The 25,457-nt window shown below is 37.7% G+C and overlaps 1 protein-coding gene across 6 annotated transcripts in view; it reads right to left on the reverse strand.

Moving 5' to 3' along the window:
• Positions 1-25,457, reverse strand: part of bcas3 (BCAS3 microtubule associated cell migration factor) — a 256,157-nt gene that overhangs the window by 149,890 nt on the left and 80,810 nt on the right. For 4 of the 6 annotated variants that reach the window (XM_056271170.1, XM_056271171.1, XM_056271169.1 and 1 more), the window contains exons 17-21: positions 16,353-16,397; positions 9,581-9,705; positions 9,097-9,262; positions 8,532-8,632; positions 902-1,002 (exon numbers count right to left, since the gene is read on the reverse strand). In XM_056271170.1, the coding sequence (XP_056127145.1) occupies positions 902-1,002; positions 8,532-8,632; positions 9,097-9,262; positions 9,581-9,705; positions 16,353-16,397 (538 nt within the window). The remainder of the gene's footprint in view (positions 1-901; positions 1,003-8,531; positions 8,633-9,096; positions 9,263-9,580; positions 9,706-16,352; positions 16,398-25,457) is intronic. The other 2 variants (XM_056271173.1, XM_056271172.1) reach the window with 1 other exon arrangement.

Consider the following 25,457-nt stretch of genomic DNA (forward strand, 5'->3'; position numbering starts at 1 on the left):
GTAAATCTGGGAATAATAACCTAATTTAAAAGATTTTGAACAATTTAAAATTAAGAATTTGATGATGAAAAATAAATAAGGAATGTTTAATATTCTGCACGATTTTAGTAGGCAACTCTAGTGCTGTTGTCATTAAGCATAATACTAGGAAATACTGAAAATTAAATTAAGTTGTCAATTAAATTGTTCATTGATTTTGTTACGCTGATAATATGATGAACTATGATGAAAGATATGTATTAAATTGCAAACAAAAACCATTTGTACTATAGGCTTTTGGATCTCACTGTACATGTCTTATAAATAAATAAAGTTTTTTATTTAGTTATTTATTGTTAACAAAAATGTTTTTTTTTTTTTAAATAAATATTTTAGATGAAGTATTAGAGTTTAAAGTATTAGATGAAAAACTTTTTAGAAAAATCATATTAGAAATGCTGTCTTGGCAACTAAGTGAAAAGTACTAAAATCAATAAAACTGAAATTAAAATAATTTACAATCTAAATAGAAATGTAAAAAACAAAAAGTAAGTAAAATGACATCACATTCCAAAATGTATAAAACTTTAAATAAAATTAATAACTAAAAATATAAAATTTAAAGCTAATAAACAATACTAAAACAACACAGTAAATAAATAAACAGTGCTATGCTTTAGTCTGGATGACAGGTGGAAATAAAGGATAACAAATTTGACCAGATCCATGTTAGGTGTACGTACCTGGTAATGGGGCAAGAAATTATTTATGCCTTCTACTGGCAGCAACTCAGTGATGCATTATCACTGTAAGTGTTTCACTGAAATGTATGATGTGTGTAGTTTAAGTGCTGTTTATTACGGTTAAAGTTAAGCTAATGTAGAGATGAAGGTCATAGGAGAAGGCCGGAGTTCTGACTGACCTGTGAGAGCCATTCTTCATCCTCCTGGCCACTGTGATCGGAAGCCAGGCTGTCATAAGACTCATGCCGGGTGATGGGGCCAGGGCTGCCAGGAGGTACCACTGCACACCCAGGCCAGAGGAAAAAGTAAAGATTAGTTATGTACTAAAATTATTATATTATCCCCTCGCCAATAAATACATAAACAAATAAAAAATGTAATTACATTATGACTGTTTCTGTAAGAAGTGCACTGTAAAGCACTTGGATAAAATAACTATTAGATTATATTATATTATATTATATGATAACCTTGCCAATAAAAAAAACAAAAAACAAACCAAAAAAAACTGAATGTCCTTCCATTATGACTGTTTCTGAAATAAGTGCACTGCAAATCACTTTCATAAAAGTGCCAATATATTATATTACATTATATGAGTTGGCTTGCAACAAAAAAATAAAAAATAAAATAATAATAATAAAATGTTCATGTCGTTCCATTATGACCGTTTCTGTAAGAATTGCACTGTAAGGCACTTGCATAAAATAACCATTATATTATATTATATTATATTATACAGTCACCTTGCTAAAACAATCTTCAGGTTGTTCCATGATAACTGTTTCTGTACGAAGTACACTGTAAATCACTTTGCATAAAAGCACCAATAAAACACCTAATTATCAATTAACATTTCTGTGCTGTAGAAAGCCAGTCAAAATGTTCACAGTGTGTTCTGGTATGTGAGAAAGTAAGACAGATAAAAGGGTGCAGAGCTTTCAGCAGCAAAGAGAGCAAGGACAGAGACAGATGGAGCACTTGGAGGCTTCGCTAAGCAGGCGCCAAGTATTCAGACTAATGTGCACAATCAGTGGTTTCCCTTCCCACCTCCAGGCAAACACATGCCTTTGTTACCAATGTACATAATACAGCAGTGAATAATAAAGATGTCAAGCCCTCATCTGGAGGACACAAGGAGCCCGTCGCTCTTATTCCCTCTTCTTCTCTCTATCTGTCTCACAGACATAAGTGCTCACACACCAGGTGTTCAGACACACTTGATGAGGTGATCCTGCCAGGTTCATGGCACAGTCACTACTGTGTGAGTAACAGATACACTGACACCTCCACTCGAAGAGGAAATCTGCTCGCTATCGGCCCTACTCAATCACAGTAACACTAGCCGCTGCCAAAGCGCGGCCTCCGCTATCCCAGCACGCTGCATTATGCCGACATAAATCGTAGAGTGACTTACCGACCTCTGATGGGTCAGAACAGAGCCGGACCATGTTACCTCTTAAACACAATCAAGCTCTGGCCTTCCTCCTCCCCCCCCCTCCCAAAGCCCAGGGGGACAATAAGTGTTGACTAATAAATAATTGAAGCGTAAGAACAGTAGCTGGCTCTGTAGATCAGGTTACAGTGGGTTCATAATGGCCGGGCTTAAGAGGTCGAGGGCTCCTGGACTGTTAAGAGCAGTTTATCTGTTGTGAGTTAGAGTGTGAGCAACAGAATAAGGACAGGAAACAGGCCCTGACCGCATAAACCCGCAGTATCACAGTCAAAGCCTGGTTACAAATTTGCTTTGGCCACCAACACACAAACCATGTACAAATGACTTTCAGTTAAATAATGTTTGTTCAGGTGCATAACTGTGTATATTGACACCTGGAAACATAAGCCAGACCAGGTTTTGTTAATGTTGTTGCCATTACTGTAGTTATTTTCCCCATACTAGAAAATAACTACAGTAATAAAGAAAATACCCTTCAATAAATTCATTCTTTTTTCTTTTTTTTTTACATAAGCAAATCAATATATTTATATATTTCCATATTTATATAAAGAAGTCAATATGTGGATAAGAATGTGAACATCTAAATATGTATTAATTACAGTGTTGGGAAGGTTACTTTGGAAATGTAATAGGTTACAAGATTACAAGTCACCCTATTTAAAATGTAATAAGTAGTGTAACTATTTCAATTACTTTAATAAAGTAATGCAACTAAGTAACTGTAATTTAATTAAAAAAAAATTCTCAGTAACTGTTACAGTTACTGTTACAGTTACATTTATTTTGTAATTAAATTACATAATGCCGTTACATGTAACTAGTTACTCCCCAACACTGATTATTTAGATATTTACATGTGCATTTTATTTTTTATTAATTAATTCATAAGTGTGGTCTCCACTTGTATTAAATGCTTTTTCTATTACTGTTGTTATTTTCCCCACATTTCCTCAAAATCAAAAAATAAATTTAAGCCCATTAATTATTGAGTGAATCCATGTTTATCAATTATTTTTTCCAAAAACAAATACGTTTATTTAAAACTATATTTATTTATTTCCATATTTATATAAATTAATCAATATGTGAATAAAAATTTTAACAGCTAAATATTTACATATCTACTAAATTTGTATTATTTATTTTATTAATTAACTTATTGCATTATTATTGGCTTTAATGCATGATTTATTGCTTGGTCCACAGAAAAAAAAAAACCAGTCCTATATATAGCCATTTTGTTTGTACATTAAAAAAGTTTAAATCAAAATAATTCTCCATGTTTGTCTTATGACATTTTCTTTGGGTTTGTCTTGCATTACATGTTTCTGTCAGTAGTACTGTAGTTATTTTCTACTCTGTCACTTCCAAAAAATTTGATTTACTTAATTATTTAGTATACTCCAAACACAGCTATACAAATAATGCCAGGTGTTTGGGTAAATTTTGCTCGCTGTGTTCCAAAAATTCAATGAAACATTATGTTAAATAAATGTGCTAAATGTTGTAAAAGGTCATGGTCTGCACTTTCCTGCAGCTCTGAACAAAACCCTCACACCTTTCCTTAAGAAATCAGGACTCATTCATTAGAGAGCTCTCAGACTCACAGCCGCCACTCTCCCTGCTCAACGACAGCTAATGTCGCAAGCTGAGGATTCCCTGAGCGCTGTCAGTTGGACCGAAGGAGCTTCGCTGGGCCAGCGTGTCCTTGTTATCTACCCATCATCTGGGTATCATCAGCAGTGGCTGGGTAATGCTCCCCTTCCCGAGAGCTGCCAAAGGCTGGGCAGATGGACAGGTGGAGATAGTGACCAAGAAGTGGCGCCACGGTTGCTTTTATCACCAGTCGTGCAGGCTCCAGCTCCTCTGACCCTACCGTCCACATGCTGCATTTTTAATCAGCCAGGTCATCCAATCTAGAAGCAAGACCAGAGCTGTCAATCACAAAGCCCTGCTCGCTGCGAGTCCTCACAGTTTGAGGGTAAAGGCACGCACCCCGCCCATTTCTGAGACGACTGAGCCTGGGAACTGTCCACTACCAATGCACCTCTGCTATCTCCAGCTCTCTTTCTTTGTATTCTCTTCTCTTCAGAGTAGCCTTTTACAAAGTAATTACAAAGAAAACGACAGGCTGATAACATTAACGCCCAGCTAAGGCTTCTTTGTGCTTGATCCCTAAAGGAGGCGCATCACTTCCTGTGTACAACTGCTTAACTGAGAAGACCCCAATGAGAATCTTGTGTCAACAAAATTATTGATGGAAATGTTTGTTCAAGTTTTTTTCTTTTTGTCAACGTTAACAAAGATGAGACAAAAAAGTGCATCATTATGATAATTATTTAAATTAAAACAAAAATAATATATTATCGCAAGTAAAGTGACTAAAATACAAATCTGTGTAAAAATGAACACTGGAAAAATCTAAAATCATGTACATTGCATTCGTAAGTCATTGCCGTTAATGGCCCGACACAATGCAGCGAACAATCAAATGTAATAATAAAATAAAAGGTAATAATCATAAAAAATAGGGAATTTTTTTTCTTCAGGATATTAACAAATTCATAAATAAAAAAAAGTGTTTTAGATAATCCAATCATAGTCAATAATGTCATGCTGATATACGTCTTAATTAATATATAAAATATTTGATTATCTGAATAATTTTGCACTTTTGAAGTAAAATGCCAATTTCATCAAGTAAAACTAGATGCTATGTTAAAGTAAAATGAATGGCAAAAAAGTATTTATTTAAACATTATGTAATAATATTATAATATAATATACACAAGCACATACACACACACAGACACATATATACACATACAGTATATATATTAGAGATGCACCGATATGAAATTTCTCAGCCGATACTGATAGCCGATTATTCAGAGTGATAGGCCTACCGATAGTTTGGTTTTTCTTATGGATTAAAAAATCTCTCAAATTATGCTGCAAACTATACAGAGAACCCCTCTCATTTGGTACACTAAAAACAGAGCTATTATATTCAACTGCTATTTATTTCCAGATATAATAATTTACACTCAAAAGCTAAAATGTTTGTAGGCTATACAACTCAGTTACACTAAATTTTCATAAGCACTTGTCTTAATGGAAAATTTATTCAAACATACATATAATTAACAGTAAATAAGCTCCTTTCTAGTTTTTTTTTTTTTTTTAAAGGTAACTAACAAACGGATGACTTTCCTGAGGTAAATGCAACATTAAGTGATATTGTTCACAAGCTGTTTTATTGACACCATTTATTGTTTGAATTTCGTGATAAAATGGACCGAATTTGAAATTTGACACTTTGTTTCTTTTTAGAAGTAACAAAGCACAGAGCTATTTGCGATTATTGGATGAGAGGCACGCTACAAATAATGTTTAGTATAGGGGACAACTGCAGATCTGGCAACCCTGGCTTGAACCACAGGTGATTCATAGAGTCAAATAGAGCCTGCTTTTAGGAACACGCTGTTAAAGGAACACGCCGACTTTTTGGGACTTTAGCTTATTCACCGTATCCCCCAGAGTTAGATAAGTCCATACATACCCTTCTCATCTCCGTGCGTGCCGTAACTCTGTCTGACGCACCCACCGCTAGCCTAGCTTAGCACAAATACTGGAAGTAAACGGCTCCATCTAGCCTACTGCTCCCAATAAGTGACAAAATAACGCCAACATTTTCGTATAGCTAGTCACGTTGGTTTTGTTGACGGAAGTAACAACAGTGCTTTTCAGGTGTTGCGCTAATCACTCCGCCCAGTGCTTCGCTTTTTGAGAATATAGTTGCCAGTATGTATATTGTTAGAAGATGGTTGTGTCTCATGTGACCTTGTTATTTGTACACGCTGTGACAATACAAATCACAACATATAAATGTGGCGTTATTTTGTCACTTAAAGGAAAAGTAGGCTAGATAGAGCCGTTTACCTCCAGTATTTGTGCTAAGCTAGGCTAGCGGTGGGTGCGTCAGTGAATGGTTAGGGTGATGAATGTTACATTTCCATAGTCTATTGTATGACTATCTAAATAAATGAAAAGTTTTGAGAAGCAGCTGAGGCACTGTCATTTTTTTATTTTACTTTATTTACCTCAGGAATGTTTGCTATGCCGCTGCGCGTGGGAAATAAAGCGCACAAGATGAGACCTCTACAATTACTAAGACTACAATTAAGAGACAATTTATAAATAGATAACCAAATCAAAATGTATTTTCATATTCAATGACAGTTACAGTACAGCTTCAAATATGTTATATTTGTTATATCATAATCTGCACAATCCCTTCGTTGACTTTCTTTGATGACGTTGCAGGGCATTCCAAATGAGCGATTATTGTCAGCGAAGTCCACTTCAATAGAGCTCGGGCGTATGGAACAGTGCATTATGGGTAACGGCGGCCATTTTAGCGGTAACGCAAAGGCCGGTTTGGAGTAAGTTAATAGCTTAGCCAGCTGGTCTCCAGCACCGGCACCAAGAGTTATGGACCTTTACAAACCTAAAGTAATACCCACCGGACGAAGAAGGGTTGGCTCTCCACAGAACATAAAATATTCCTTTTATTTTATTTTTCGTGTTCGCATTTATTAGGAATAAACAATGTTACGGACGTACGTGACAGTTCCCTGAAAGCGCCACTAAAAGACTGCTTTCAGAGACATCTAAAAGAAAGCACAAAGCATTTATTTAAAGTGAATTTCGTTTTGTATTAATTGTATCTTAATTTTGATCAATGTTGCATACACAAATTACCTGGATTGATAATAAGTAAACATAGTAGCTAGACAATCACGACACGGAGGCGCCCGCATGAACTGCAGCTCGTCTCATAAATGAACCGAAACTCAGCATAGCCTCCTTGCCTCACAGACCTGAGATCTCTATTTTTTACAGAACAATTTAAAACGAAAGAAAACTATGTAATCCGTATGAAATGTGTATTTCTCACCGGCGCGTTCACTGTGAAGATCGCGAGTCAGCATCGTCAACTGGTGTGACACACACACACACACACACACAGTCAGATTCTGTGAGCTATGAAGCTTGTTACACCTCAGGAGTAATTACACACCTATCATGGGTACATTAATCCCCTATTTTCGTCCGGTAGTTCTGTAATCCGGTATAATATTAGCGAACATTCACCTTAGACACAACCCACCGTTCACCAAAACAAGACGCGAAACTGGTGAAAACTAACATGATTTATGAGGTGTTTGCCCTGTCGATCGTGAGACCGATTACAGCAGTTCACTAGATCAATACTGAACCATTTTCCTTAAAATAACCTAAATTAAACCTAATATTATCAAATGACCAACGTTAGAATTTGAATTACCCACTGCCTACTATACAGTACATCCACTTCCGTACCGTGATTCCCACAATGCTTTGCGACGTGACGAAACGATCCCGAGCTCTATACCGTGTTCAGGGAGTAGGGAGCAGTGTGATACAAAGCAGCGAGCAATCAAAGGTGACACGTCGTGGGCTGCCCAGCACACTGAGGGCCGGGGGCGACGGGGAATCATGGCCAAATGCATATGCACATACACTCTCCTGAGTGTCAGGTCGGGGAGGTTCAGCTGTAACAGAAGTGCACGGGGCAAAGATCTCTGGCTTATTTTAATTAGACATTAACGTTAATGCACTGAGCAAGCTCATTATGCATTTCTTTGCCCCTGGTGAACCGCATCCACACCGAGCCGCTGCCACGACCGCTCATGCCCGGCTATTTCATCACTCTGACACATGCATGGCGATTAGACCGACTTCTGGAGAATATTCTACCCGTTAGGCCTTGAGCACTTGGGCTTTATTGGCAGAGAAGAAATGTGAAGCTTGGCCTGAAGGACCCAGACAGCTAATTACTCATTAATGTTTATGATTATCCAGCTAACGTAACAATGCTCACTTATTCAAGATATATTAGATGTGTGGTCATCCGTGAGCCTTCTGCCCTCGAGTTGCATTCTCTTGCCTTTCATATGTCAACCCAAAGTGCTCGCACTCTCTATGCACTTGTTATTAAATTACATGGGTTTAAAACCACACTAATTGGTTTAATCTGAACTTCGGGTTAATTTGGCTCTATGATGAGTTTCAGGGCACGGATGTACTACAGAGTGACAAAGGCCCGATTCACGACACCACCGGAAACAGAAAAGCGCTTCACCAACTGCTACGTCAAATGGAACGGGCTTATCTTCTGCGACCTTTCAAAAAACGTGCAGACAGAAGAGATTGAGTTTACCGTGCATGCTTCTTGTGTTGTGGTGCACCAATAAGGGCTAAAAACAACTGTCTCCAGTGAGACAGTTGTACACACATATACTTACATCCAGCCAGGAGGTACTGATAGTACTGCACGAAGTCTGAGGCCAGCACCAAGGGGTGGTTGCTGTTGAAAGGTGGTTGTAGCTCATTCCACTGCGGTGTCCTACTCAAAACAAACACAGAAATCAATTTAGGAAGCGCATATCAAAGGGCCAGATGTATATAACAGTCTCCAGCTGAGCTATAATGGACTCAAACTCTCCGCAGCCCTGCAGAACTTCCATTTCTCAAATCTCATGTGAGCTGCACGGGCTATACAGCTCAGTAACATATAATCATTGAACATGTACAATCAGATCAGAAAGCCATTCTGAGAGCAACCCCTGCCTGTTTCCATTTTCTTCGCTCGGTCACAAGCATTATTGCATTACGACTGAGCTCAGCGCCTGCCTGGGTCCGTGGCAAGCTGTGACATTAATCATTTGCTTGCCCTCATTAAGGAGCCATATAAGCTGTTTTATGTAAATGATACGACTGCAGTAGGTCATGTCAGGTGCTTCTGTCGGACTGAAGGTGAAGTGTAAAAGCAGGTAAATAGGTGTGGTGCTGAGAGCCTCGGGGCAAGACCTGGCTAGATTCCAACAGGCTCTCGGACAGGTGTTCAGCTCCAGAGGCGTGTCGTCGCCTATCTTTTGAGCCGTGCTGATTGGACGAGGCTCCAGCACATGCTCCACGAGGTTTCCGTAGCAACTCAGGATGTACAGCGATTCAACAACAGCCTGGCGAGACTGATCTAACAGGGAAGAAAAGTTAAATCCAAGTTTTTAAAGATTAAGATAGTGGTTTCTAACATGGCCTCAGAATTGTTTTTGTGGATTTTTTGGAACAGATTTTGAAGTTCCATCTGATACCACTTAAAGAAGCAAATAAGCAAAAAGAGCATACCAAAGCATATGATAAATTAATTCATATAAATAATATGAAATATAATAACAAATTATGTTTAAAAAAAAAAATCACACCACTTAATTAAGTTCAAGCTTAAAAATGATGTTTAAATAAAGCCCAAGATAAAATGCTCATGCACTGAAGGTTGTAAGCCATGTCAAACCTTTCTCTCTCTTCAAGTTGGGGTTGGTGATAAACCAAGAGCGAGATGAGGCGAAGACTGCAGCCACGCAGAACTCCCCACCGCTGGACTTACTGGGTGAGATTTGGGGAGGCGGCTTGGCTTTGCTGCAAAAAAGAGACATAAATGACAATAAGATTATAGAGAGTGAAAGTCTGCTTTTGGGGAATGACATCCAGTGTAAAAGAGGAAAAATAAAGCCACCTCACAGACGAGAAAAGAGACACAGTTGAGAGGTACAGAATCAAGACAAATTTTCCTGCATATGAATGATAACACTCAAAAAGTTTTGAATGAAAATTGCACATCCACAAATAAAATACTGGGCTTGTAACCAACAACATACAGCACACATTCATACTTCATGCAAGTAAAAAAAAAAAAAAAAAAAGAAGTCACAATCCAAAGAGACAGTTTACAATACAATCAGATCAAACGATTTAATAAATAAATAGTTAATAAAATAAATTGTAAATGCTTTTAAATAATCATTTTTACAGGATTCTAATTTCACTTTATTTGTATTGGGAGAAATAGACACTTTTAAGTCTTAATTAGAAAGTACAATTTCACCACAGTTGTCAAACTCAGAAAAACATGGCCTCACCAAATCTGAGGATGTTTTATATTTCGGTTTTGTGTGTATAATGATGTTGTTAAAGCTCAACACACACACACACACACACACACACACTCTCTCTCTCTCCCGGAGTCTAGTCGGTACAGATACCACATAATGGCAGTAATTTTCTTATAAAGCTGCTTCAAATGGAGGCTTTTAAGTTGCTTTGGAAGGGCTCATTCCAGTCTTGGCATTTGAGAAAAATGATTAGGGCCTATTGAATAATTCTTTATGTCAGTAAGATTTTGAAGAAGCCAAGGAGAAAAAAAGGGTCATGGGCTGAGAGATAAGGGCTTGCATATGGAATTCATCCTAGAACAGTAGCCATGTGGTATCATTGTTTGACTCCTGCACTAACCCGCACTGTAAAACCTGCCCTCTATATCTCATTCAAACAATAGACTCCAAAAACACTGACTACTGGCAGTTTCACACAGAACCACACACCAGATACAGTACCATCAGCTATGCACACATGCACACTCAAATACACACAAATGGATGGGAATTGGAGCCAGCTAAATAAAATATTAGGGTTTAACATTTTAACACATTAAATTGTGATTGGATGAAGTACTTGAAACGACATTCTAAAAACAAAGTACTCAATGCACAAAACGATAAATAAAATAAAAAAACAGTGATTGCTTTCTAAAGTGAACCTTTGTAACATGTATTCAATATTTACTTCAGCCAAAATATTATAATGTCTAAATTATCTTCAATTGGGGACTTTTGACTTTTTAAATGTTTAGATGCCAAGGACTCTTAAATATTTGAGCCCCATGGTTATCACAAAATATAAAGGCAGTTATATATTTACATGTAAAAATATCCATTTATGTTTAGTGAGAAAATTTGTAAAAAAAAAAAAAAATCATAATTTATAATTAAATGAAATAATCAGCTGTAATGTCATTTTACAGTATAATGTTTGGGGTCAGTTAGATGTTTTGTTTTATTTACACTTTTATTTAAAAAAGTGAAAACATTTACAATGCCACGAAAATATTTCTCTCTCAAATAAATGCAATTAGAACTTTCTATTCATCAAAGAATCCTGAAATCCTGAAAACGCACCACAGTTTTCACAAAAATATTAAGCAGCACAACTGCTTTCAATATTGTAATAATAATAAAAATAAGAAATGTTTCTTAAGAAGCAAATCAGAATATTAGAATGATTTCTGAAGGATCATGTGACACTGAAGACTGGAGTAATGATGCTGAAAATTAAGCTTTACAATCACAGGAATAAATTAAATTTTAAAGCATTTACAAATAGAAGACAGTTATTTTAAATTGTAATAATATTTCACAATACTACTGTTTTTACTTTATTTTTGATCAAATTAATGCAGCCTTGGTGAGCACAAAAAACTTTTTTCAAAAACATTAAAACCGACCCCAAATGGTTGAGTATATTTTTTATAATTCTATTGTACTAATGCCAAGTCAAACAATTAAAATATTATTTGGAACACATTATCTAAAATGTCAGATGTATAAACCAGAAGATAAACATTTTCAATTCAAATTTGTTTGTATAATGCTATGTAAAGTTAATTTTTAATCCCTAAAATGTTTTGCAGGCCCCAGACACTGCCTTTCAGTTTGAAAACCCTTGATACATATGATTAATTCATCAGCATATTATGCAATTAATTCAATTCCCATCTGTAATCGAATGACAGCCCTAGTCATTATGCACTAAAAGATCAGATAACTGCAAAACAAAACTGCCGATTGTAATGAAATTGTTGCAGACCGTGGAGTCTGGACTGGGAGTTAATGTGGATGAATTGTCCAGTGTTTGAACCGGGACTCCTCCAGCCTTGCATTACACTAATAGGTGTTGAGTGACCTGTTGCTGAGCTGCACTCTCACTCTGTCACTTCCCTTAAAACTGTCATCAAGTCGTAAATTACTCTCAGGACGAGGAGTGATGTTGACATCTTTGTTTAGCCGACACCAGGCGAGGATTGCTGGTCGGGAAGGACTAAAGACAAAAAAGACAAAATAAAGAAAAGCAGGGAGAGATATTGGCACATGTTTATTGGTGTTGGACAGAGGTGAGCCGAATAACTAAAAAGCTGAGCAGTGCGTGCAGCTGATGGGGATATATGAGAGGTTTGTTAGTATATCTCCTTTGCGTCTCGCTATCTGTCAGTGTAGAACAGGGGACACAGCACTAAACAAACACGCTCCGCCGCCACAGGATTTGAAGAGCGGAGTACAGTGAAGAGCACATTTCCTCCCCCCTCCCCCCTCTAATAAAACCAGGAATCCCAAGAGGGATAAAAAAGGAGAGAAGACAGCAGACATTTTGATAACCTCAAAACGCCACTTCCTTTGCCCTGACCATCACTGACCGTAGAGAAAGACATTGAGTGTAGCTCAAAGAAGCATTTAAATCCTTCCTGCCCCACCGCTGAGTTCAAGGCAAAGAGGAAAGTGAACGAGCTAAGCAGTTTTCCAGTCTAGGATGCAGGTAAAGATCTGCCATTTTCAGGACGCAGTTTCTTGAAAGGAAAACTGTAAAGGATGGGCGTACAGATGTTTTTAATAACACCACCAAACCGACTTCGGTGTGACTAAACATTTATTCCTCCGAGATCACAGGCTGACGCCGTCTGCCACAAATCTGAGAGGAAATTGTATCCGTTTCTGAGTGCTTTGCATAATAAATCTGGAAATATTCTTTAAAAGGTATATAATGTCATGCCAGTAATGACGATGAGACCAAAAACACTGCAAAGAACCAGTCTGAGCTAAAAGCCGGGCATAACTTTGAGCGCTCATCTGCTAGCGGTGCACTAACTATGGCCAACTATGGTAAGAGGTCTTTTGAAGAGGCTTTGGTCAGAAGATGATTTGGTCAACATGTTCTTATTTGAGTGCACTTCACACTTGCATTGCGTCTGAATTTCCTTGAAACGACCGCTGGAGTTGGTTTGTCTGTATATGAAATCACTTTTTTCCTCTTAAAGTGGCTAGCATGACTCAAGCTGTAGTGATTCAGCGGGCCATTTGAGCGAACGGATTATTCTAAATAAATATTGGCATGGGGAGCAGCTTACACAAAAATGTATCTGAAAATCAATAAATTATGAAACTTAAACATATTTAGTGAGATGGAGGAGAAGGGAAGACAGACGCTACTAAACAGAAGCCAATTTCATCTTCCCCCTATTGGCATTTCCCCTGCTGCTTCTAGAGTGTTTTTTCCCCTCTCTCTCTCTTTCTCTCTCTCTAACTAATTCACTGAAAAGACTCCTTGCATGTCATTTCCACTTTTAATTTAACATATGAGGACTCTTGACGTGAGCTAATAGCTTTTCCTCAAGGGCATAATTCAATCTGTGATGTCCACCATCAAAGCCCGGCCACATTACAGTCCCGGCCACAGACGAGGCGCCATCAGGGGGAAGGCGGCCCCCATTTGTTTTCAAACAAATGCGACGGCGCGCTTTAAACGGCAAGAAGAAGCACAGGCCTCATTTTAACGTATCGGGGGACTTGCCGTGACAAGCTGACCATATGGTCGGTGTACGTCAGGCAGCGGGGCCTGTGTTACAAAGCTCATGAAAGGATAGTGCAGAATGCAGACATATCTCTCAACGTCACATTTATTATCTCACAGCAGCTTTTCCTCGGACATGGCTCAGGCACACAGCCACAGTCCACACACACCGTGGCAGCCATTTGGGAGGCCGGCATCAAACGCTAAAAGAGAAACAGAAATTTTTCCCCTCCATTTCCAACGTTCCAGCTCATTGGGATGTTGTTGAGGAAGGTGCCTGATTCGGCATGATTTCCCTTTTCCTTAGAGAGATGCTGGAAAATATGAGTTCCCCAGGTGTGAGCGCAGCGGTCTATGGTATTTACAAGCTGGCAGGTTTTGAGGTTTGTGATGGTTGTACTACGTTCTTGGCTCTATGGTGTACAGGACATTTCTGTGAGTTTCAAAAAAATAAAGCAGAACAAACATGTTAAAGCTTCCATAACCTACACCAATTAAAACCTTTCCTGAACAGTTTCATATCGTACCATTCTTCTTCTTTTTTTTATGTTGCATATTCTATTTCTATCAGTATTTTTTGAGAATGAAAAATAGTTCCAGAACCAAGGTGGCTAAAAAGGTGGACAGTCACGGCGCTCAATAGCATTATTCTTTACTCTTTATCAGTTTACTCTTGATTTAATTACTTTTAATTTACTTTAATCCATATGTCTCCTGAGCTGTTTATAATGAAATCTTATGTTCTACCATTTTGTATTTGAGCTGATATTTTCCATCTTTTTTTCTGCGTGGGAGTGTTCTGTTTTGGAATACTAGATGATTCCTCTGATACATCCACATGATATTAAGCACGTTTCACTTATCTAAAAGGAAAAACTAATTACCATTTAGTTCTACATCTAAAATCAATCACATGTTTCCGATGAAATGTGGAGCTCCAGTTGTGTCACACATTAATGTGCCTAGCCCAGTCAAGAGGAAGCTATGGGGAATATTAAGATTTATCATGTTAATGATGATGCTTTGAAACACATACGTCCTCAGAGATCACAGTAGAGCAGTGCAGGAAAAAGATCTAATAATTAAAACGTATGTGAGGACACCACAACAAAAGCTGAAACCTAAGCCAGAGGAATGACAGCAGCACATTTTTTTTAGGGTGTGAGGGATGCAGGGCGGACCATTTAGCTGAGATTCAATCTTTGAAGCAGCAACTAAAATATTAAAAGACAAAGTCTGATCTCTTGTCAGGTGTTCTCCAAACTCATGAGGCATTATAGGAGAAAACTCAGAGCTGTTATCTTGGAAAAAGGAGATTGCAAAAAGTATTTAATAAAAGGGAGCCAATAATTGTTCCCAATGTGTTTTGGAGAAAAACATTTATTTCATAATGTGATTTCCCCCCCACTTTCAATTATTTTACTTCAATGAAAGGTTAGATTTTTGCATAAAATAAAAAAATCAAAAGGATAAACAATGCATATTTATTTTTGATCATATTTACCAAGGGGGCAAAAAATTCTGACCAGCACTGTATATATTTATATATATATATATATATATATATATATATATATATATATATATATATATATATATACACACACATATACACAAACACATACTGTATATATATATATACACACACACACACATATATACAGTATGTGTATATGTGTTTATATATATATATATTAATCCACACCTGCAAACACTTATTTTTTTAACAAAATTATGCATTGCTTTCATAATAATCCCCCTTTTTGATAGTAAAGTAACTTTTTGAGTTTGCATCTAATAAAAAATCTCTGTTTTTCTCCATATAAACTCAAGCCAATGATTATACGTTGTCCAAATAAAATTGTCACATCAAATTAAAGGGTGGAGAAGATGAATGGCTGCAACTGCATTGCACACATCTGACTCAACCATCGCCGAGAGCTGTGTGCGGACTGAGGAGCACCGATCATTTTTTCAACCTTATTCCAAATGTCACCAGCCAATAAAATCATAAAGACAGCAATATGAATGTGAACACAAAAGCATTTTTGAATAAACAACCTCTGTCGTCTGTTTGGGAAAAAATGAAGCAGGAAAGGAAGGATCACTTTGAAGAGAAAGTTCGTTTAAACCGCAGGACGGACTGACAAACAGAGCTCTGATATTGTCTAATGTAGCAAAACACAATATTTTGCAATGAACTCTAGAACAAAAACTCTTTTCTCTTTCCCATGAATTCAATGACACTGACTAACTTGACTAACCATGCCAAGCTGGTGTCTTAAATATACTTATGACCAACAAAATTCCTCTCACAGTGGCCTTTCCATACAGTACTATTCAACAGGCAAAATTTTCAATTAAAAAGAATTAGGTTAGCAAATTAAAAAAATACACAAAAGCCAAACAGCAAATCCACATACAGAAACGGAACAAAAAAAGTACAATAAAAAAACACATCTCTCGGTTCTTCCCACAGCGTGCTAGAATAAACTCAAGAAACGAAAAACAGGGAAAAAAAATCTTGGTAAAAAACGAAAGATGGAATGAACGCAGTCGTTTTCTGAGGGGCGAACAAAGCATGCTGGGAGTGAATTGGAAAAACTCACCATGGAGTTTTAATGGAAAAACATCCAGCCCCAAAGAGGTAGGGTCTTCATGAAGGGACAGATGCACAGAGATAGATGGGAAAAGCATTATTATTATTTGACTGGGTAAACAGTTTACTGTTTTATGACACATAAGTTAAAAAGTAATAAAAGAGTGGATTTTAATACATATACACACACACACATATATATATATATATATATATATATATGACTCAATTTTCATTAAATGTCTAAAGAAAACTCCACTGGTGGTATTTAGGTGGGACATGGGAGACATGAGGTCCGTTTCTTGACAGTTCAATAGAAGTTCAATAGTGGTTTAATTGTAAGTAAGATGCTGTGAGAGATGTTGTTTTATGCTGAAGGGTTAGTAGAAAGGAGAAGTGGATCCCTGATCTACAGCCAGAGCAATGGATGACCGTAAACATTTTACAGCCAAAAGTGTTTCCCAAAAGCAATAAAAAGGACATGAAATCCAACTCTGGCAGAAGTCGCCGCACACTCATCGGCCCTTTGGATGAGTTTACTATTCAGTAGGGGTGAATCACTGTCTGCAAAATAAAACCTTACAGTTTTACACAGGCATTTCATCTTTCTCATTGGCAAACTTCTATCATGAAGAATTTTTCAGATCAAACAAATCGTGGCGAGAGATTTGAGTGATGGTCAGGCTAAGTTTATCTTATAATTACCATTGTGTTTGACATTCTGGAAAATGAATTAATCATATTTGCACAAAGGGCGTAAGATACTCAAACATCATGGGCCGAGCTAAACAATCAAATCGGCAGGTTGCTTAGTTGCATCTCAAGTGGCGCAGTACAACCGTCGAGTGTGACACTTCAGCTGAATGGACACAGCAAATATCCAGCTGTGAAAATGGATGGACGCCAATGCTAAATGAATACGTTTCCAAGGAGATGGATACATGTTAAACCTGGGTTTGTTTAGCAGCATTGATGATCGGTTTGGTGTTTGTGAGATATAAAATGCCTATAAAAGATTTCAGGACACAAATAAGTAGGACAACAGCAACACCATGCTATCTATCACATGACACGCTCATGCACTTCTAATAAGATCAGACCTGCCTGCAAACCATAACAATACCATAAAAAGCCAGTGAAAAAGTAGATTTCATCCAAATCCGTAGAGTGCTATGAGGGTCTTTATTCCTGAGAAATGTTTACAGGAAGCAAGAAGTCACATGATGACATCCAGTGAGCGTTTAGGGCAACAACCTCACTTTAGCAGAATAATCTTTCACACGTTTATCTCTCTGCTCTCTGTGATCCTAATGCTGCACTTCCAAAGGCATTAAAATGAGGTGATTTGCGCAAAAGCTTTACGCCATGACATGTCACATGGCTGGGTAGCACCCGAGCTCTTTAAGCTATTCGTACGGTCATTATGGCACTATGAGACAATGGCCCAAAAGCAGCTCAATTCACGTATTACACTAAGCCTAATACATCTGTGAGGTTAGATCCAGCCATCCAGCAACACACACATGAGTCTTTGTCTCATATATAGGCCTATATGATGTGACATAAGAATCACACAAGCGTTGTTTTTATTCCGTATAGCAAGAGTGCAAATGTGATATTGATTTTATACAACTGGTAATATTGTGATATATTTTATACAAAATATTGTCTGTTTTTGATCATTTTTTCCAATGAAATTATTACCTATAAAGCCAGAGCAGAACTGTTGTGCGTCTCCGAGCAACACACAGCGGTGTTTCGTTCCTGAATGAATTCGCATTTTGAGCGAATCAATCAGTTGAACCAATGATTCAATGGCCCATTCATAAAGAGAGCCATTAGGCTCAATGATTTACTCATTTAGACATTTTTTATTTAGTAATATAAGTACTTGCCCAAAAATGAAAATTCTGTTTATTTACATTTACTCACCCTAGTGTTGTTTCAAACCTGTGTGACTTACTTTCTTTTGCGGAACATAAGAGAAGATATTTTGAAGAATGTTAGTAACCAAACTGTTTTGATCTGTACATATACAGTATCTAAATACCAATTCAGATGAAGCTTCTGAAAAAAAAAAATCCTGGCTGCTGTAGCCTAAAAATCTATGTGTAATAAATTCAATGTTGAATCAAATAAAATATTTATTTCTAAAACATTTTTTTTGTAATGACTATTTGATGCTGTTCTCGTTTAACACAATAATGACTTTAAATTATATTTTGGGGGTAATTTCACATTTTTGCGCATATATATATATATGCTGTCACTTTAAGACCGAATGCACGGACCGAATATACTGAGACACATCCCGTTTCTTCCTCAACTGTTCACTTATGACATAACCGAGAGAATACTTGCCGAGACGGGTATTTTGACATACAGTAATCAACATTTGAAGTGGATCAAAAAAATCATCAAAGTTGTCCAAAGACAAGAACGGGTATTGTTCAAAATTCATGTATAACTTTGATGAAAGGTTTTGATTTACTTCAAATGTTGACAACTGTAATTTTGTGTGTATGTGTAAACGCGAAAGAGGAATCAATTCGGTGTTCGAGCCCTGTCTGAAACGTACCCCCCTCTCTCTGTCTCTCTCTCTCTCTGCGTGCACACGCTTCGGGATAACACATATGTGAGATGACACATATAAAAGCGCACGAGTCACGATTTTCGCCTCTTCTTTTGCATTTAAAGGGACAATGTGTACTTTATGTATTTTATTATTTAAAATCAATATTTTTATTCATAAATATGTCCTCAATGGTGTACAAATAGCTCTGCCAATTATCTGACTTATCCTCGTAAACGAAGAATTTATTATCTTTATATACATGGGACGGGTAGGTCCACGGAGGCTTCCATGTAGTTCCGCCATCTTGAAAAACTATAATAGCAGAGAGGGACAAAAAGTACTAGGCCAACGTGTTTCCACAACGCGTTTTCGTTCAGAGCCAGCGTGACGTAACTGAAAGCAGCAGAAACGGAGGAGCAGAGCAGTGAGAGGCGCTTGTCACTGCTCCGGGAAGTTTAAAAGGCTGCATTGCAAATCCTCGTCGCCAGAAAAGTCCAAAATAGATCGTAAAAGGAAACGTGACCGGAGATTATAAAAAACACGAGTTAATGTCGGGATAGCTTTTATCCAGGTGGATAGAGCTAATGCAGGATAAAGATTTCAAAAGAGACGCTGAAGTTGCCTGCTTTCTTCTCGACAGGTAAGTCAATGTTACAGTCTTAATTACAAGCTTTTTTTCATTGTTTGGTTGTGTATTTTATTTTATAGATAGATGAACATTTATAGTTAAAAGTTGATGATGATGATATCTAACAATGCACGTTGCCTACTTCAGAAAATATAACGAATAAAGAAGGCATAACTACTTATTGCAATAGTTCATGTTTTTCACAGTCAGTAATTCATACTGTAACATTCGTTTGTTCGTTGTGCCAAGTTGCTGTTTGTTTGAAATAACAAACCTGTTCACCCGAAGGAACACTCGACGAAGTGCTATTAGAAGACATCCTGTCATAGCTTTTTGGTACATAACGGCTACCATAGATGCAACACGCATTTCAAAAAGCGAGGCGCTGGAGAGCACAATTCGTTTGAATGCAAAATACATTTTCACCGCTAGATGGGAGAAATTCCTACACAATGTCCCTTTAAAATAGTTTGAATTTTGTAAATTGGCAAGACAATACACGTCCAAATGATAAACTTTCACTCTATGATGGTTAAACTTAGCATGTTATCTGCGAATCACATGCGTGCCAAACCGTGGGGCCTGGTCCGTACGGATCACGGATCAACATGGATTTACATGTAAAAGGTATTTGAAAAGGCAAAACAAGTCAATGAGAGTTTCATAATATTGGTTTTTGATAAATACTATGTCAGTAAGCCTACAAAAATAATATAGTATTGGTTGGTTGTTGAGTACGAGATAAATGGTAAAACTGTGTAAACATTAAATAGAACTGAATCAGGAATTTGTTTGGGACTAAATCAAGCTCAAGCCCACACTGTAATACTATTTGCTGTTATAGACAAGAATAAGACACCAACGCAGTGACAAGTCGGTCATGACCGAACTACCACTAGCATCAGTGGGATTGACGTCCTTTTAGCACCTTCACTAGAGTCTTATACTAATAGGGGGGTAAACATGGTCTAAAAATGGTACTGAGCTGGCTGATAAAGGAGGAGGAGGAGGAAGTAAAGAACAAAAGGAGGTTACTCATCACTTAACAGACACATGGAAAAGGGGCGATGAAGTCATCAGTGCTGATATCAGACCTCACTGCACTGGCTGATTTGACAGCTGAAATCAGGAGAACAGCTGAAGTGGTTCGCAGAAAAAGAAGGTCACACAGTGACACAGCTCCTGGAACGGCAATGTACATTAAGACAGCTCAAAACTCACATTGCTGTCTCACCCAGACACTTCTCATGCTTACAAGATGAGTGTTTTTAGCGAGTTAAGTATTAGTGAATGTTAATACTGAACTACGCAGGGATAAAAGATCTAAAAGTCAGAAGTTGGAACAGTGGCCTGTGGCCAGACATGGTGCTTATGTGGGAGTCATGAGGTTTGTGTTCTTTCTTGTGTATATACTGAAAAATCAAACTCGAATAGCAGCATAGACATTAAAAATCATCAAAGCAAAAAAAAGCATTAAAGGTAGGGTAGGTCGTTTTTGGTCTAAAAAACTTTTTCCCAAATTTGTTTAAACTTTCTATATATATCAATGCATAATTAAAATGTAAGTACTCTGATAAAAAGAGTATAAAAATCGAGTGACTCTAGACCGTTTAATCTGCACTAAACACAGCTCATTATTTCCTGCCGGGACGAAACAAAGGATTGGCTTAGGCGACTGTCACTCTCTCGCAACCATGGCAACACCCCCGCTGCTACATGCGCTGCCCACATGCGCGCACTCGTTTGACTCGAGGAGGGTAAGAGACAAGTAAGAGACACAATTACATGCAAAACACGGCGTATATGTTATGAATCTTACACGAAATTCACCTTCATCACAGTGTAACTGATTGTAATGGGAAAACGTGTATCAATGCAACCTGTTTTTAGCTTTGCTTTATGTTACTAGCTCGTTAACGAATCAAACTCAAAAAATTTTAAACTTTACCAGTATCGATATGCTAGCTTGATAGTGAGTACTAACAGCCATGTTAGTTGTTTATATTCATAATGATAAAGTTAGGTATTTTATTACATGTGAGTCTGACATGATGTCACTACATGCACTGCTCCTCTCCGCTCGGCGCTGGTAAGCGCGTCCTCCAGCTGTGAGCTGTCGGCATCGCGCGTTCATGTGTTTTGGGGGCGTGGTTTTGGAAGGAGCCCAGAATGGAGGGGGTGGAAGTGAATGGAGATAAGTAGCTGTGTTTATTACAGCCCTGAGAGGACTACAGACACTCGATTTTTATACTCTCTTTTCCAGAGTACTTACATTTTAATTATGCATTGATATATATAGAAAGTTTAAACAAATTTGGCAAAAAGTTTTTTTTTTAAATCCTACCTACAATACCTTTAACGCACTGAAGTTTTATATTAAAGTACTAAATATAAAAAAACAAGTATGTCGGAAGTACACAAGCATGTGATTTTGCAGTTTGAACAAAGAACTTTTAAGTGAATCAAAATTGTTTTCGTTTATTAAAATAAAACAGGGTATATCCGCAGTGTTTTTTAAATCAAATGTAAGGCTTTTTAAGACCTGCACAGATTAAATCAATGCCGTATGAGAGGGGTAGGGCAGTGTTTATGGTAACATAACCATAAAATGACTACAATGACTACAATTTAAACAAATGTACAGTTCAAAAACAGGTTGACAAAGAATGTTTTATAAAATGATAAACCTCACATTTCAGCCTTTACACCATTTTCTAAGAAAATTATGTCAAAATTATAAATGATTATATTTATAGTCTGATGATTATTTGATTATGTGGACATTTGCTTATTTTCGATCCACCGGTTGCTGTGTGAAAATATGGGCCGAGTTTTGCATGGGGATATTCCAGAAAGCAGGTTATGTGACATACCCGGGTATGTTTAAGAGTAAGCAAGTGGATAACCTCAACTTTCATTTCCAAAAACAGAGGCAACTTTCAGGGTATGCACGTAGCCATAGCAAATTACTCTTGGACCATAACCTACTCCAGAGCAGGTTCTGTTCCAGGGTTAGTTACTTCAAAGGTGTTCAGTGCATGCGTGCCCTATTGATGAGGCTCCAGTGGGCGTGATAGATTTATGGGCGTGGTAAAGAAAGTAGAATGGCGCACTTTTTCTTTTCGATTCATTGCTCTGTTGAGAATGTCTTGTGTCTTAAACGTGAACATACTCTGGGTTGGCTGAACTTAGCGTGAACCAGTAGAATGCGCAGTGGCATGTATTTAGTATGTTACAGGCAGCGCCAAATCATCACTTTTTAAGTTTAAAAATCAAACACATTAAGCCATGTTGCAATTCCTGTTTTTCAATCCCCAAAATGTAACATCTCTTAAAATGATAATTAAGACTTTTCTTCTTATTCCATATAAAATAAGATATTTAAGACTTAAGACTCTTAAATCGCTTAACTGAATTTAAGACCCCTATTAAAAATATATATTAGATGGAAAAACTAAAGATTTAAAATTAGAAAGATTGCCTTGCCAGATAAACGAAATAAAAGGTGAAGTATTATATTACTAAAACTGAAATAAAATAAATTAAAGCTAAACAAAAATATAAAAACAGAACCAGTCCAAAACCCTGTAAAATGTACAGCATTCTCAGCATTAAAGGGTACATATCATGCTTTTAAATCGTTCCTTTTTACATATAAATCATACATTTGTAGTCTATATAAAGCGGAACTGGAATGCTTGGGTCTGAATTCCTCATTATTATAGCTCCACAGGCCCCTTTTCTACCCCTTTTCTTATGTGCGCCTGAGAGCAACTCGTTTTGGTGCGGTCTCTTTAAATACAATTGAGACACTTCATACCCCGCCCCCTCTCCAGGTTGTAGCGGTGACACTCGGTTCAACTCCAGCCCGTTCGGCCATTTTTGTAGTTTGATAGCAGAGATACGATTATCTAGCGGCACAGAAACGTTTTATTCACACGTTATTAACAAAATGTCAACAACGGAAGACTTGTCCAGCCAGCCTTACATGTTCTAGCCAGAGTCGGAGCCGGAGCGAGATGAAAATGAAGACGACGAACCTGCAGAACAACGTCTTCATATGGATGTATCGCAATGGTGTGTTACTGTATTTACACATGAAACTTTGGTCTTCCGACCTTTTACCACGTGTCGATTTATTTTGATTAATATGTGCGAGGGAGAGAGAGCAAGACAGCGCCTAGTTTGGAGACGGTGAAGTCTTGTTTACACTTTCGCCTGGCTCCGAAGAGAGAGAGTGCGCGCGCGCGACCAGGTCTCTCTCTCTCTGCTCGTTCTTTCAGTTAAACATGCGCCCTGTCACAACACAAGCACGGCAGTTCATCTACATTAGACGGTGTAATGAAGTGTGTGGGTTACTACATCCAACAACCGAACATTTTAACTTACCCTCTCGTAAGTTCTGCATCCTTTAGCTTGGACTACAAAATTGCAGCGAGAAATAAAAATGGCGGAGTGCTCGAAGTGGTGGGCCGGAAGTCGATGTCCTTATTTGGCAGTTCCGCTGCAAATACTGTGACGTAATAGTTCAAAAAACGTCATAGTGAACAGAAAAATCGGAACAGGTTGAAAAATATGACCAAAACAGAATATAAAGATATCAACGAAGCACCTGAAGAGAATAATTTAAACTTTTCTGTACTTCTAAACACTCCAAATATACAACAAAATGCATTTAAGGGCTAAAAAAATGGATTTAGCATGATATGTCCCCTTTAACAGAGATAGAATTTCTTATTATGTGAGCAAAATGGACATTTTAACTAATTGGAATCGAAACATGGGAATCTAATCAAACTAAGAAAATAAAATGGGAATCAAACTGAATCAATAAACCTATTTCTGAACTGCTTCGGAAAGTTACCACTTCCTCTAAAAAGCACTCAAATCAACGCTGTGTTAATATCCAATATCGCTCACTTGAAGTTAGACATTTGTGGCAAAGACTGTTTCAACCTGCTTTCCTCCCGCACCAGCCCGCTTGATTTAGCCACGATACTAAATGTCCAGTTGCATTATTACAGACTGTGTCTGTAAGGAGGACAATCTCCCATGTGGTGGCCAGATCATTTGCCATTCACCAGCCTCAGCTCTGAGTGCTGCACATCTGAGTGTAAAGTTTTTTGGGCATGTTGATGGGCAAGGAGAATATGAGCAGAGACAGGTGGCTACAGCTGACTGACTGACATATACTGTACGTAGACACACAACACAGTTCAGCACAACATAGGATGTCTCTTGTCTGCCGCCACATATGCTAGCCTCAGCTAAGAAGAGAAAAACAAAGGATGAAAATGGACTAGACAACACTGTGACAGCTATCTGTCACAATGTACAGCCTCGGACTCAGCATGTCTGTAGAAAAGGCTGTTTAAATGGGGACTAAGCTCATATAAGGTCTCCAAAGCCAGCAACTAAACCCTACGCAAGGCTGAATTATTCAATCTTCAAACTAATGCACTCTTGATGACTCTTCAATTCAAAACTAGAAGTGAGAGCCCTTAAAACAACCTCAGCGCAAAGTGTTCTGCATGACAATGAGCTACAGGGCTTTGTATAAATCTGCCTATTTAAAGTTGACCCGACGTGCCACTGTTTCGTTAGCGAATTTCCCATTCAAACTTTGCATTTAAATAAAAATAAACAATTGGAATAAGCCATAATTATGTTTAGTCAGTATGTAAATGCACACTGCAGTCATTGATATGGCAACCAGTCTTTACCAGCATGTTCATGTTACATGGAGAGCAACCGCATGCTCCGTCCAGTGATTGTAATGCATCTGGCTTAGGAACTAACGACCGACTACAGCAAAGATCCATATGTGGGAGAATGCAGGTTTGCATGTTTGTGTAAATGCAGGCAATCCTCTGGCAAATGACGGTTTAATGACACTTTAGAGTTCATGCGAA

This window comes from Rhinichthys klamathensis, unplaced genomic scaffold (assembly GCF_029890125.1).
Source record: "Rhinichthys klamathensis goyatoka isolate OS25496 unplaced genomic scaffold, OSU_Roscu_1.1 h1tg000311l_1, whole genome shotgun sequence".
Classification (NCBI taxonomy): domain Eukaryota; kingdom Metazoa; phylum Chordata; class Actinopteri; order Cypriniformes; family Leuciscidae; genus Rhinichthys; species Rhinichthys klamathensis.